Source organism: Hypanus sabinus, chromosome 6, assembly GCF_030144855.1.
Source record: "Hypanus sabinus isolate sHypSab1 chromosome 6, sHypSab1.hap1, whole genome shotgun sequence".
NCBI classification, from domain to species: Eukaryota; Metazoa; Chordata; class Chondrichthyes; order Myliobatiformes; family Dasyatidae; genus Hypanus; species Hypanus sabinus.
In genome coordinates, this window is record NC_082711.1 from 136,967,879 (window position 1) to 136,983,980 (window position 16,102).

At 39.1% G+C, this 16,102-nt stretch overlaps 1 protein-coding gene across 1 annotated transcript in view; it reads left to right on the forward strand.

Annotated features, from left to right (window-relative positions):
• The window catches only part of LOC132395872 (cytochrome P450 2D3-like), a 47,852-nt gene that overhangs the window by 15,112 nt on the left and 16,638 nt on the right, over nt 1-16,102 (forward strand). Inside the window, exons 2-5 of the mRNA XM_059972994.1 lie at nt 637-805; nt 3,441-3,593; nt 11,498-11,658; nt 14,770-14,943. Coding sequence (XP_059828977.1) covers nt 637-805; nt 3,441-3,593; nt 11,498-11,658; nt 14,770-14,943 — 657 coding nt within the window. The remainder of the gene's footprint in view (nt 1-636; nt 806-3,440; nt 3,594-11,497; nt 11,659-14,769; nt 14,944-16,102) is intronic.

Consider the following 16,102-nt stretch of genomic DNA (forward strand, 5'->3'; position numbering starts at 1 on the left):
GGTTAATTTCTCTGGAGTGTTGGAGGCTGAGGGGAGAGATGATAGAAATTTATAAATTTAAGAGGTGTAGATTAGGTAGTCAGTCAGAATTTTTCTCCCAGGTTAGACGTGACAAATGTTAAAGGACATAAGCTTAACATGAGAGGGGGAAAGTTTAAAGGAGATGTGTGGGTCAGGTGTTTTTTTACACAGAGTGGTAAGTGCATGGGTTGGACTACCAGCATTGAGCAGAGATGATAGTGGTGTTTACCAGGCTGTTAGACAGATGAATATGCAGGGAATGGGTTGGGGGTGGAAGAGGGATCATTTCAGAGGAGATTTAATTTCATTGTTTGCCATGGTCACTGTGGGCTGGAGAGTCTGTTCCTGGGCTGTACTGTTCTCTGTTTACTACCGTGACAGTGTTTGCTATCTGTCCGTCCTGGGGTGGATATGTCAATGTATCAGTGGGGAAACAATGGTGACAGGAATCCCCTGTTGCATTCAGTGGTCCAGGGGCCGAGAGCCAAGCTCCCTGGGGCCCGGCACCAACAGCCGCAGGGATGCAGATTGACAGAGAGCTGAGTGATAGTGCTGCCTCTATTTGATTCTGCAGTAACGTCCTGCTGCTTTCTCCCATCATGTGTCCACTTTCAGCTGTGGAAGAAGTACGGCGATGTGGTGAGTTTAGAGTTTGGATGGACAAACCTGGTGGTGTTGAGTGGCTACAAGACCCTGAAAGAGGCTCTGGTGAAGAAATCGGAAGATTTTGCTGACAGGCCATCCTTTCCGATATATGAGAAGTTCTTTCAGCGGAGCGGGGAAGGTGAGTGTGAACTGGGCACCAGAGACTGTCCTGGGCACCAATGGGAGGGATTGGGAATCGTTGGACTTCAGATTTCTGTGAATGATCATTGCACTGTGAACCCCACCACCAGGCTGGGGAGGAGGGTGAGACGTCATCACGACCAAAGGAATTAGTTCAAATGTATCCAGAAATATTAGAGACCAGTTCTCCCAAGATCTCCGTAACTGCATCTTGTTACGTACCCCATAACGGGTTAAAAAGGGCCTGCAGAAATGGACACACCTGGAGTCCGAGTCTTCCGTTATAAACACTATTTTATTAGTAACTACATGATTAAGTAATATAGAACAAGATAAGGCAAACAGGTTAGCAGAGTATATGCATATATAAGAGAGTAAATAAAGTTCCCCCAAACTTCTTCCAGTTTAGGTGGTGAAATGATACAGTCTTACAATGGTATCATCGTAAGTTGATAGGTCAGTTCAATGCACGAGGTTGCTGTTGTTGGTAAGAGAGAGAGATCTGTAATCCAAAGGCGTGTGTTGAGAGAAGGCGATTACGTCGATATTCCAAAATAACAATAGCAGTAGGTTTTATCTAAAATGTTGTTCCACTCCACGCACGAAGTATCACTGACAGTGATCTTCAACGAATATCCTTTTAACACAAGTGGCACCACACCCGAATTCAGCTACGGGTCATCCCAAAGTGGTGGCCACAGGATACTCAAGCAGAATCCACATATGGATTATCACTAACAGTAGCTTATCACTGAGGTACCATCTTCAAGTGGTAAAACTACCAACCCAGGCCAGGATTATCACACACAGGTAGATTCCACAATGTTACCTCAAACACACAACTATGATAGCCACTTATCCAGTTCCACAACATACAAAGTAACTCCTACAGTGATTTGCCACAGGGGTGCCTTTCTTCAGTGAACTCTTGCATATGCATTTACTCTGCTAACCTGTTAGCCTTATCTTGTTTTATGTTACTTTATCACGTAGTTACTGATAAAATAGTGTTTATAATGGAAGACTTGGACTCCAGGTGTGTCTATTTCCATTCCTGAAACTTATTAAAGTCACCAACTGTGACCACAAAAAGGAAACCGTCTTCTGTGGTAAAGTTATCAACCCAGGCAAGGATTGGGCACACTGATAACTTCCCACCTGTCACACCTTTTCCCACTGCGAGAGCCACTAATTGATTCTCCCAATCGATCCTCCAAAACCCACCTTTCTGTGGGCACAACAAAGCTCATCCAGTGTCCAAAAACTATGTGAGTCTGTCTAACAACCAGCTGACCATGTATTTATCTAAGCATGCTGAACACTAGCCGGCCATGAAATAACGCCGCCCTTGGTAACCATGGCGACCCACGAGCTGCTCGTTGTCTCTCTCTGTAAGAACTCACAAGTAGGCAGTGTCCTTGTATATTCAAAACAAGCTTTAGAGTTCGTATAAACACCATCTCAAGGCAGGCTTCGTCCCTCTCTCTCTGTAACAACTCAGTGTCCAAAAGCCAGTCTCATTCTCCAGACATTTTAAAGTGACAGTCCACAGAAAATATGAACCCTAGGGGTACATGATAATCTTAATGACAGACCAAGGGAGTCTCACTGGGTTATTTTGATGATTTAATGTTCTGCATGGTCTTGAAGTGGCTCCTAATACACTATTTTATTTTTTATTTTGTTATATATTCCCTCCCTCAGCAAGGGTCCAGAGGCAGTTGACAGGGATGATTTTGGGAATGAAAGGGTTATCATACTTGGAACGTTTGATGCCTCTGAGTCTGTACTCACTAGAACTTAGAAGGATTTGGGGGAGCTCATTGAAACCTTTTGAATGTTGAAAGGCCTAGACAGAATAGATGTGGAAAGGATGTTTCCCACGGTGGTAGAGTCTCGGACAAGAGGGCGCAGCCTTAGGATAGAGGGTCATCCTTCAGCCAGTGGTGAATTTGTTACCACAGGCAGTTGTGAAGGCCAGGTCATTGGGTGTACCTAAGGCAGAGCTTGATAGGCTCTTGATTGGACATGGCATTAAATATTATGGGGAGAGTGCCAGGGAGGGTCCAAGACATCGACTATTCCTTGCCATCCCCCACCTCCCAGATGCTGCTCAAGCCACTGAGTTCTGCAGCAGATTGTGTGTTGCTCCAGATTCCAGCATCTGCAGTGTAAGATGAATGTAAGACTGTGTGGGTTTTCCATTGTCCATTTTGTTCTCTTCTGTTGGCATGGTGTCTGTTTCACTATCACAGCCCAAAGTCAAAACTCATGGAGTCAAACAGCACAGAAACAGGCCCTTTGGCCCATCATGCCCATGCTGATCATCAAATACCCATCTATACCAATCCCATTTACCAGCATCTAACCTATCGCCTCCCATGCTTCAGTGAATCAAGTGTTCTAGTAGATAATTCTTAAATGTCTTGGGAACATATTTCCACCCCTCTATCAGGCAGGGCATTTCAAATTCCAAACATCATCTGACTGAGAAGCTTTTCGTCAGATCCCATCTAAACTTCCTACATCTTCACTATAAACTTTAAACTCCTGCCCTGTAGTTTTTGACACCTCTACCATGGTTTCTTACCATCTGCTGTCTTAGCCCCTGATAATTCCCACTGTTCCTGCAGGTATCGTCTTTGCAAAGTATGGGAAGTGGTGGAGAGAACAGAGAAGATTCTCACTTTCCACTCTGAGAAACTTTGGGCTTGGGAAGAAGTCGCTGGAGTTGCAAATTGTGGAGGAAGCAGAATTCTTGAGTAAAGCATTTGAAGAGGAGAAAGGTAATGAAGAAGCTGTCTAAAGAACCAAGAGATGCCTTGACTGCTGTGGAAATGTAAACTATTTATTTATGCCAACACTGAAATGCACGAAGAATTTGGAAGGTTTGTCAATCTGGTAGGAAGAATGGAGAAAACCAAAGTAGAATAAAATATGTGGGAAAACAGGAAATATCGATAATTCACAGCAAGTCAACGAGCATGTACAGGAAGCGAAATATTTGATATTTCATCTCTGAGACTCTTTGTCAGAACTGGGGAAGAGAGAAAATATGAGTTTTCTGTAGTGCAGAAGCTGAGGGAGGAATAGGTAGAACAGGGACTATCCCTGGGAAGGCAAAACCAAATTAGTTAAAGTGTCGTTGGTTTGGATTTGTGTCCATGTGGGACTGGGGGACATGCCCAGAAAAGCCACGTGTTCAAATACAAATGACTGAGCCCAAATACCGACCAGCAGAAATGGCTATTTCTGGGACAGACAGAGAGAAGGAGTGAGATCGCTGATATTGGAGAACTTGATATTGAACTTGGAAGGCTGCATTATGCCAAAACAGAACATTAGGTGATATTTCTCACTGTTGAAACCATTCAGGAAGTCTGAGTGGGAATGGAATGGAGAATTAAAGTTCCAGGCATCAGGAAGCTCAGGGTCGCTAAGATTTTCATTGAATAAAGAATCACAATCAGAATCAGACTTATGATCATTAACTTAAATGACATGAAAACTGTTGTTTTGCACCAGCAGTACAGTGAGAAGACAGAAAGTTAATATAACTTAAATAAATAAATAAATAATGCAAACATGGGATTAACAAGGTAATGTTCAGGGGCTCATGGAGAATTCAGAAATCTGATGTCGGAGGGGAAGAAGCTGTTTCTGAATCACTGAGTGTGAGTCCTCAGGTCCTGTACCTCCTCTACCTTGGTAGTAACAAGAAGAAAGCATTTCCTGGATGGTGAGGGTCCTCACTGACGGATGCCCCCTTTTTGAGGCCCCGCCTCTTGAAGATGTTCTTGATGGGGGAGTGGTGGGGGGAGAGGTTGTATGTTTAATGGAGCTGGATGAGAAAATGACCATTTGCTGCCTCTTGGGCCCTGTGCCTAAGAGTCTTTAGTGATATTCCGAACTCCATTCTGAAAGGGCAACAGGAAGTAGAGTTTCTAGGTACGTGCCATTGAAAGCGGCAGTGTAGGTTGAGAAAATGATTAATACGACATAAACAATGTTGAACTTCAGCAGTAGAAGCACAATGTATAAAAGCAGCAAAGTCATGCTGGACCTTTCTAACATTCCGGCCTGGTTTCAGTTGAACCATTGTTTTCAGCTGGAGTCACCTCAATATAAGAAGCATCTGACGCCATTACAGAGGGTTCCAGAAAATATTGATGAGAATGGTTCCTGGGATAAGAGACTATCTCTACAAGGATAGACCAGAGACAGTCAGGCGGTTTCTTCAGAGAAAGCTGGGGAGATTTGGTCAATGTTTATAAAATGCTGAAAGGGCAGGGCAGTGAAAGGTCACAGGTACAAAACCAAAAGGAAAGGAATGAAGACTGCCTCGAGGAAAGTCTATCTCATGGAGCAGGTACTTGGGATCTGGAATACACTGTTGTCTGATGTGAGGGATGAGAAAATGGTCATTAAAGTGACGTTTGACACATAGAAGTCAGGCAAAATCTTGCCTGACTGGCAGAAGGAAAACAGTGGGAATAACAGGGCATTTTCTGACTGACTGCCTGTGGATTAATGGTGTTCCACAGGGGCTGGTGTTGGGTCCGCTATTTTTCACGTTATACATTTGTGATCTGGATGATGGCATTGATGGATTTGTGGCCATGTTCGCAGATGACCCAATGATATGTGGAGGGGCAGCCAGTGTTGAAGCAGGGGGGTGTTCAGAAAGACTTGCACAGTTGAGGGGAATGGCTAGAAAGAGCAGATGGAGCAATGGAGCAAAGTCTACTCATGCACTTTGGTTGGTGGAATGAAGTTGTATTTATGTTTTAAAATCTTTTTATTAATTATTATTAACGATCAACAAAAAAGATACATTAAGTCAATATGTCATGTGCAATGAAGAATTAAATTAGCAAATAACTGATTAAATAACTGAAAGCTAAACAATATATCAATAATAAGAAGAAAAGATAAAGTGTTAAGTATATTTTTTGAAAGAAAAAAGGAAAAAAAGAATCCCTACTAACTGAAAAAAACAAAAAAAAACATTGGGAGCACAACTCCGGAGCTATACATCATACAAGCTTCCATAAAAGAAAAACATTAATCCACCAACTCACATTCATTTAAAGAAAAATTGGAAGGAAACCATATTAACTAACTCAAATCAGATGATAGTAGCGGGCAAATGAACTCTACCTTTTCTCAAAATCAAATCGAGGATCAAAAGTTCGACTTCTGATTTTCTCCAAACAAAGATATAACATCACCTGAGAAAACCATAGTATCAAAGTAGGAGCCGAAGCACCTTTCCATTTCAACAAAATAGCACTTCTGGCCAATAATGTAACAAATGCAATTACATGTTGGTATGATGGAGAAATACCATGAATATATTGAGGGATTATACCAAATAAAACTGTCAATTTCTTAGGTTGTAAATTAATATTTAAAACTTTAGAAATTGTAGAGAAAATAGACCTCCAAAAATGTTTCAGTACAGAACATGACCAAAACATATGTGTCAATGTGGCTGTCTCGGTTTTACACCTGTCATACCAACTATCAACATTAGGAAACATTTTAGACAGTCTCTCCTTTGTCAAATAATAACGATGTACAATTTTAAATTGAATTAAAGAGTGACTGGCACAGATCAAAGAAGAGTCAACCAACTTCAAAATCCGCAACCAATCTTCTGTTATCAAGGTCATGTTAAGCTCTCTCTCTCTCAATCTTGCTTAATCTTAAGTGAAGGGTAATTGTGCTGCTGTCACAATAAATTATAAATTTTCCCAATAAAACCCTTCACTAAAGGATTCATTTTAAAAATTGTATCTAATGGGTGAGAATCCTGTATATATGGAAAAGTACTTAAATATTCTTGTAAGAAGTGTCTGACCTGAAGATATTGCAGGAAATGTGAATACGAGAAAGTATTTAGTTACTAATTTCTCAAAAGACATCAACCGCCCATCTTGGAACAGATCCATGAAGAAATAAATTCCTTTATTCTTCCAAAGAAGAAAGGTAGGATCACTTAATGAAGGTTTAAATAAATAATTTTGATAAATTAAACAAAAAAAATTAATTTTATTGAGATTAAAAAAATTATGAAACTGGAACCAAATTCATAATGCCTGCTTAATCACAGGGTATAAATTTAAATTAGTAATTTTGGCCAGTTGTACAGGTAGAGAAGCTCCTAATAATGAGGTTAAGTGAAACTGTTTCACAGCATTCAATTCCAAATGTGGTTGTTCATTTTTATCAACCCAATATAACCAAAAACACATGTAACGTATATTAACAGCCCAATAATACATTCTTAAATTAGACAGAGCAAGACCTCCATCTTTTTTTAATTTTTGTAAATGATATTTACCAATTCTTGGTCTTTTATTATTCCAAACAAAAGATGAAATAATAGAGTCAACCTGATCGAAAAACTTCTTAGATAAAAAAAATAAGGATATTTTGAAATACATATAAAAATTTTGGTAAAATCATCATTTTAACTGCATGAATTTGGCCGGCTAATGAAAGTGAAGGTGGATTCCATCTACAAAATAATTGTTTCATAAAATCCACTAAAGGAACCAAATTAGCTTTATAGAGGTCTTTATGATTTTCAGTAATGTTACGTACCCCGTAACTGGGTGTCTTACCAGCAAAGATAGAAGTATCCATTGGAGACTGGTACAATTTTCAAAAACAGTGTTTATTAGTAAAATATAAAAATCAATATCAACAATGAAAATATACAGATAATACACGTTAGCAATACTAAACCTAACAGTGTGGGTATAATAATAATCAATAATAAACAAGCTCTATCGTTGTTTAGGGGATAATGAATTATCGTGGGAAAGTCTAAAGTTCAGTTCAGTTCATGTAGGCTGAGGTAGTTGTTGATTCTTTTGTTGTAACCGTTGGAGGGGGAGAGAGAGAGAGAGAGAGAGAGAGAGAGAGAGAGTGAGCAAAAAGTGACAGCTACAGTCATTCAAACCTTCCTTTACCTTCTTGATCTGTCAATGTGTTGTTGTGGCCATTCAGGTATGACCCCTCTGTCCGTTCTTCTATGGTGGACTCGTCACCCAGGCAAGGGTGGACACACACACAAGCCCCCACCGGCCTCGCTATAAACACGGTGAGTTAAAATTGACCGATCCTTCGTTCGGTCTCCGATGCCCCACACTTTTCTCGTGGGTTCCAACACTTAAGCAGTGCTCACTAGTGTATCTCTTGGTGCATCTGAGGGGTGTCTCCCCAGACCTCACTTTTATCCCTACTCACGGGGTCTCAGGTGTCAATCAGTTTTGAATGGCTTAGCCCATCAAACCAGCCCACTCTGGCTGTCCACTGAGGAATTTTAATGAACAGAATAGTACCAAGTAAACAGCCCTTTCCATATCTGTAAGTCTTACAGGAGTCATAATATGGTGGAACAACAAATCTCACTTTCCCGGTGTTATCTCTCCCTTGTCTGAAGCAAATGTTCCAGTCCCAGTATGTTTTTGTTCCATCTCTTTCTCTCTCATTAGCAGCCTGGCAACAGTAACCGTTTGTAATTCTCCCAGGGGAGGGGGACATGGGCAACCTTGCATTCTTCTGCCCTTCAGAGCTGTTCATCCTTCATAACAGTAATAATAATACCTAAATATTTAATTGAGTCCATAACTCTAAAAGGAATGTCATCATATATAGAAGCAGAATTGTTTAGGGGAAATAATTCACTTTTATGAAGGTTTAGTTTATATCCTGAAAACTTTCCAAAATCATTTTTAATAGTTTCAATAAACTAGGAATGGATTCTTCAGGACTCAAAATATAAACTAAGAGATCATCAGCATTAAGGGAGATCTTATCAACAGTCCCAAATATGAGAATTCCATGAATACCTTTAGCTTCATGAAGTGCAATAGTCAAGGGTTCCAGCACTTAACGGACATCCTTGTGAAAGCCGTGAAAGCCGGAAAAAAGGAGATCTGCAATTATTAGTAATAACAGTAGCAATAGGGCTTTTATATATCATTCTGATCCACTTATTAAAATTAATACCAAAGCCAAATTTCTGTAAAACATTAAATAAGTATTTCCAATCAACTCTGTCAAGTGCCTTTTCAGCATCAAGAGAGACAACACATTGGCGAGTCTTAGAAAAGGATGAATATATAACATTTAACAGTCTCTAAACATTAGAGAAGGAATAACGGCCCTTTACAAAACATGTTTGGTCTTGAGAGATTATATTAGCTAAAAAATTCTCCAACTGATTAACCATTATTTTTGAAAGAATTTTAGCATCCACATTTAATAATGAACTAGGTCTATATGAAGCACAGTCAGTAGGGCCTTTATCTTTCTTAAGAATTAAAGAAATAGAAGCTTCATAAAATTTGGGAGGTAACTCTTCTATCAAAAATGAATCTTTAAGCATTTCCAACATATATGAAGAAAGCAATTTTTCAATTTTTTTTAATAAAATCCTACAGAATAACCACCCAGTACAGGAGCTTTACCAGATTGCATTGAAAAAATAGCTTTCTGAATTTTGTTTTCAGTAATAGGAGCATCAAGGGTTTGTTGACAGAAATTTGAGGAAAATCAATCTTTTGTAAAAAAGGCATTCATTTTAGAAGAATCAACTGGAAACATTTATGAAGTTCAATATAAAAGTCTTGAAAAATTTTATTAATATCTTCATCATTACATGCTAAACTGCCATCTCCCTTATGAATTTTTAAAATTTGTCTTTTAGCTCTAGCTGCTTTTAATTGAGATGCTAATAGCTTATTATTTTTATCTCCAAACACATAAAATTGACTTTTCAATTTAAGCAAATTTCTTTCAATAGGATTAGTTAATAATAAATTTTATTATGATTGGAGCTCAACTCTTTGTTTGAATAAATCAATGTTAGGAGAGATTGCATAAGTATTATCCAAGTCTTTAAGTTGTTTGGAAATCTTATCTAACTCTGTTTTTGTCTGTTTCTTAAGCTTAGCTAAATAGGAAATTATCTGACCATGCAAATATGCTTTAAATGTAATCCATATAATCAATTTCAACACATCTCCTGTATTATTAAAAATAAAAAAATCTTTTATCTGAGTCTCAATAAATTTGACAAAGTCCGAACTTTGTAATAGATTTTCTGGAAAACACCAAGGCAAATTTGCAATAACGACATCATTCAATTCAAAAGCTAAGCTTAAAGGTGCATGATCTGAGAGAACTATAGCATTGTATTCACGCTCCTGGACTTTGGACAAAAATCTGGGATCAGTTATAAAATAAACGATTCTTGAATATTGTTGTGAACATATGGAAAAAAAGAATAATCTCTATCATTGGGATTTAAATTTCTCCAAATTTTAACCAAAATCAATTTAAAAAGAGTTAATAAGTGATGCAGAACAACTCGGAAGCCGCTGATTGGTTGAACTCTTGTCCATCAAAGGATTTAAACAACAGTTGAAATACCACCCATTAACAACATATATTCATTTAAGTCTGACAATAAAGCAAATACATTTTTTAAAAAAGGATCATCTACATTAGGTCCATATAGATTAACCAGAACAATTTTTCTATTACAAATTGTTCCTTTAACAATTAAAAATCTACCATTAATATCTGACACAGTGTCTTCTTGGATGAATAAAATATTAGATTTAATAAAAATAGATACTCCCTTTGTTTTATTTTGACAAGTAGTGTGAAATTGAAGGCCCTTCCACATTTTTAAAAATCTATTTTGATCGTCCATTTTGATATGTGTTTCTTGAGCAAGAATTATATTGGGTTGGAATTGATTAATGATTTTAAAGGTCTTCTTTCACTTAATAGGATGATTCCAACTGACTATTTTGTAAATAGAAAACTCATTCAGAAATCAGAGGCGCAAAGGGACTGGTGGCTCCTCATACAAGGTTCCTTAAAGGTTAATTTGCACTCTGAATTAGTGGCAGGGAAGGCAAATGTAATGTTAACATACATTTCCATTGACCAAAATATAAAAGCAAGGAATAATGCTGAGGCTTTATAAGGCATTGATTAGAACATAGTTGGAGTATTGTGAGTGGTTTTGGGCCCATTATCTGAGAAAGGATCTGCTAGAATTGGAGAGGGTCCAGAGGAAGTTTATGAGAATGATCCTGGAAACGAAAGGGTTAACAATGAGAACTTAAATACCTATGGACCTGTACTTGCTGGAATTTAGAAGAATGATGGGAGAGGGTCTCGTTGAAACCTGCCAAGCATTCTCGTATAAAGGCCTATATTGTGAAGACTAGCAGAAGATTTTTCCAACAGTGGGAAGTCCAAGTCCAGAGGGTACAGTTATAAAATAGAAGGATGTCCATTTAGAACAGAGATAAGGAGGAATTTCTGTAGCCAGAGCACAGCCAATCTGTGGAATTCATTGCCACAAATGGCTTTGGAGGCCAAGCCATTGGGTATATTTAAAATGGAGTTTCATTAGTTACTTAATTAGTAAGGGCATCAAAGGTTATGGGGAGAAGTCAGGAGAATAGGGTTAAAGGAAAACAAATCAGTCCAGATTGAATGCTGAGGCAGACTCAATGGGCCAACTGTACTAATTCTGCTCCTATATCTTATGTTCCAGACATCAGTTACTGAATCTAATACCATTGATATATTTAATAAACATTTGTTACTTATATCCCTACACTAGAACATTAGCAGTTTATCATTATTGTTTCAGGGCTTGCGTTTGATCCACATTTCAAGATAAACAATGCAGTCTCAAATATTATCTGCTCAATTATCTTTGGATATCGCTTTGATTATCAAGATAAAAAATTCCTTGAATTTCTCCACATCATTGAAGAAATTTTCATCTTGGAGGGAGGATTCTGGGGTCAGGTGAGTTTGTAGATATCGGAGAACTCAGTCAATGTGAGATTAGGGCTTGAGCTAGTAGGTGTTTACAACGTCACTTGTGGGAAAGTCTTGAAGAAAAAGATGTAACTACAAGATAAGTGGGTGAAAACATCCACTTGAAACATCAGGAGAAAAGGAGTTAATGTTCAGGATTGGAGAAGTGAGAAAAGTGTGTTTGAATTTTCAGAGGAAGGGATGGAGAGGGGACAGGAGAATGTTACAGTAGGATAGGGACTAAGGTTGTTCTGGCAAGAGTGACTCTAGACGGGGCCGTTCTCAGACTTGATGTAGGGTTTTGTCTTAAACCATCAACAATTCCTTTACCCCTATGGTTGCTGAGTTCCTCAAGCAGAATGCTTATTGCTTCAGATCCTGGCATCTGCAATCCATGTATCTCCTGTTTACTTGTGTTGTGTTTGGAGGAAATACTGGGAATATTTCAGACACCATGAAGGTGAAAAGACCAATCTTTTTCCACTATAAGGCTTCTTCATCTCTTAATATGCAGTCAATTTTACCTCTACCTGCTTAACACATTGGAAAAATCCTTGGAAATCATTTAAAATGAGAGAGGGGGAATGGCTGGATTGGCACCTTATAATTTGCACATTCAACCAGTCAAATATTTTATGTATTTCTGGTTCAAGTGTGATGCGGCAAGTGTTCCTGCCAGAGCTATCCAAGAACATCTGTCCAACATCAGTAAAACACATTGACCATTTTCTGGTCAGATTGAAGCATTCCTCTTGGCTCATACACTTTTCCTGCAAAACCCATTCATGTGTCTCTTAAGTTCATTGTTGAGACTTTCTGTTTCTTTATATCCCTGGGCCGTAGACATTCTACATAAGAATCATTTTACCAACCCTTTTGTTCCTTCAACTTCGTGATTTGCATCAAGACCATTGACGGGAGCTTTAATTTAATTAATTTATTGAGACTGTAACAAACTTACAACAGATTTTATTGATGCTCCTACAATTCTTACATATGACTGTTAAGTACCCTGTAACTGGGTCACTTACCAGCAAAGATAGAGAGGTCCGTTGAAGTCTGATGGTACTATTTTTAACGGTATTTATTGATAAAAATACACAAAAATAATATCAATGCAAACATACATATAATATACATCATCAATACTAAATGTAAAAGCGCGGGTATAATAATAATCAATAAGAAATAGCTCTATCATTGTCTAGGGGATAATGTATTGTCCGATGGAAATATAAAAGTCACTTTAGTTCATTCAAGCTGCAGCTTTTGGTTGGAGAGAGAGACGGGTTAAAACTTGCCCATTCCTTTTATGATGTCAATCCTTCGAGAGTCATTGGGGCTGATTTCTCCTTTAGCTAAGCTGCCTTCCATGGTAGGGCCTCAGTCCTGTGGCAACAGGAAAGGACACACGTGGGCCCTCCACCGGCTATCGCTATTAAACGCCGTCATGGAACTTATAGCGTTTCTCCTGGTGCATCTCAAGGGCTGTTCCCCAGACCTTCTTTTATCCTGACTCACAGGGTCAATCAGGGTGGAATGATGCCATCCCCCCAACCAGCCCACTTTGCCTGAGGGCTTCCATGAAGTACAGTATTCAATACACAATTCCATCTCCAAGAGACAATGACCTGTTCCATGGCTTTGTATCGCTGAGGGCCAGGACATTCCAAACATCTCTCTCTCATTTCCTGGGTCTCCTGACCTGACTTAATAGCGATCTTGCGATTCTCAAAAAGGAGGGGGGGCGCAGGCGTAACATGATGTAAATGAGTTCCAAACCACCTTAAACACCATCAGCCCAATAGATGCCCCACTTAACCAAAGTCTTAGAGATTTTCAGCAGATTGTCAGCTCAGGCCTCCAGTTAACTGAGTAGTTCAAAAGTTCTCCCACTACAGCCTTGATAGTCCATGCTCTTTAACTTTGTTGTCCTCTGCTTTGGATGAGCTGCCTGACTGGACAATGAGGTCCACCCTTCCTCATTATGTTGCCAGGACAGCCTTGGTCCCCACCCGACTGTAGGCATTCCTTTTTTTCTCTCTATCCCTCCCTCTTTTGTAACTTAGGATACATTCCTCCAGGCCTGAAACATTTATCCTTTATCTCTCTCCCCTGATGTTTCTGGTGTTACTGAATATTCCCAGCATTTCCTGTTTTTATACTAGATTTCCTGCATCAATTTTTGCTTCAGTTACCAGCCACTTGCATGTTACCCCCTCATGTAGATCTGAATTGTTAGGTTTTTATCACTGTTAAATCCACAAGGCCCTGGTTTGACCTGTGCTCCACAAACTGGGAGCTGCCTGTGGATGTGATACAAGCCCACACAGATCGTGGTTTGGATCTCCTGGAGGAGCTGTTGGTACCCCCGGCTTACCAGTATTTTCAATAGGTTACTCACCTCAAAGACAGAAGGAAAAAGCAAATCTGAAAATCCGAAATAAAACCAGAAAAGGGGAATGTTTAAGGTATCCTGAGCCCAACTGTCGTACCACAGAAACTGAGAGTAACAGCAATGTTTTCAATCCTTTGAAATGGAAAATGAGAGCACTGAAATTCCAATTCATCTACCAAGCTCCTTTTTCCTCTCCCTGGACTTCTCATTGTTCTTTCTAATATCCAACTCAAATAAAATTATTCTTAGCATTGTTTAAATGAGCTTAAATGCAGAGATCTACGGATTGTTTGAGTATAGCTGGCAAATACAGTGGGTTTCAACATTAGTGCAACATTCAGAATGCTGGTGTTCAGCAGTGTGACTCAAACCACAGTCAACATGATTAATTACCTTAATTACAAAATTAATCATGTTTAATTCTTTTAGTTGCTCAATAGTCCCACAAAATGCCCGTTATGTGGTGATTTGTTTCACAGATACAACTCTGTGTGATCATCACCTGTGATTCCCTGCATTGCATCAGTGATGACAATTCACAGGTAACACACGGACTGTCTCTGCAACGGTCAGAGAAAATGCACATTCTGTACTTGGGTGTATCTGTGACAGGTATAGTGAATGGACTTCTACATTCTGTATTTTCAAAAAATTCACATCTAAGTTGTGAAGTAATATTTCAATCCCTGTCTCTGTTGCAGCTGTTGAACACCTTTCCCTTTATTCGTTGTCTCCCGGGACCACAGCATAAAATATTTGAAAATCAAGAGAAAGGAATTCACTTTATACAAGAAATTATCACAGAGCATAAAGAATCGTGGGATCCAAACACACCCAGGGACTTCATTGATGCTTTCTTAGCAGAGCAGGAGAAGGTATGTAATGTAAAGTTACATGTTTTAAAGAGACTCTCATCTAAAACATTAATTCTGTTTCTCTCTCCGCAGATGATGCCTGATCTCGAGTATTTCCAACATTTTCTACTTTTTTTATTACAGATTTACAGCATGTGCAGTTTTTATTTTGATTTTCTTTATAAGCTTAAAAGTTCTGTAACACTGAGTGCCTGTTGACAAACTACAGTTATGCATGGGTTGGAATAAAACCATAAGACAGGGTTCCCCAATTAGTTTTCCACAAGGGCCAAATTTTGTCAAGCATGCCAAGCCAAGGGCCAAAACGTCCAGTAAGTTGTTTTATGGGCAGATGTTGTTGTTGCTGCTATTACCATTATTATTAGTAGTTGTTGTTGTTGTAGTAATAGTAATAGTAGTAGTAGTAATAATTTGGCCTAGGATTCTCAAAGCCTGTGTTGTGGTGGGTCTCTCACACACACACACACACACACACCCCCCCGGTAGTCTTTACCACTTCTTTTCCACACAACGAACTCTTCTTAGTAGTACTGTCTTCAGCAGTACTTTTAATAGTACTGCCTTTTCCACTGTGCTATGTAGCATTTGAAGTATGAAGTGTAGCTATAAATGAAATTATCAGTATTATTGTTGTAATATTATTATACCACAATAAGATTGACAAATGGACAAAAATAAATTGATTCACTCACTAATCAGTGAGAGAAGTGACAGCAACAGGATGAGGCAATCCTTCTGATGTTGGGCCTGTATTCTGTTGTGGCAATCCTGAGGCACTGGCCAAGATGGGTGTTGGAGAGTCTGTTTCTGTTCTGGTTCTTGATGGAGTTCATTGAAGAAAATGATGACTCACAAATGTATGTGGAGGGGAACAGTGGGAGTAGGAGCATTGCAATAGCTCTCGTGTTTTTGAATTGAGCTTGGGGAACCACATTGATTCAAAAGTCACTCACCCCAATGTCCTTGTGTTGTGCTTTGAACAAATCAGAAGTTCCCATTTCCAAGGCCTTCATCTGAAGAGCTGATTCATCCATAGAAGGCACCACCAGCCTTTTGGCCTCTGCAGTCCACTGGCCGTCAGCTGAAACAGAGAACAACTGTCTCAGGAAGAGGAGGATGACACCTGAGAGTTTAGGGGAGCTTTTAAATTGTTCCCTGA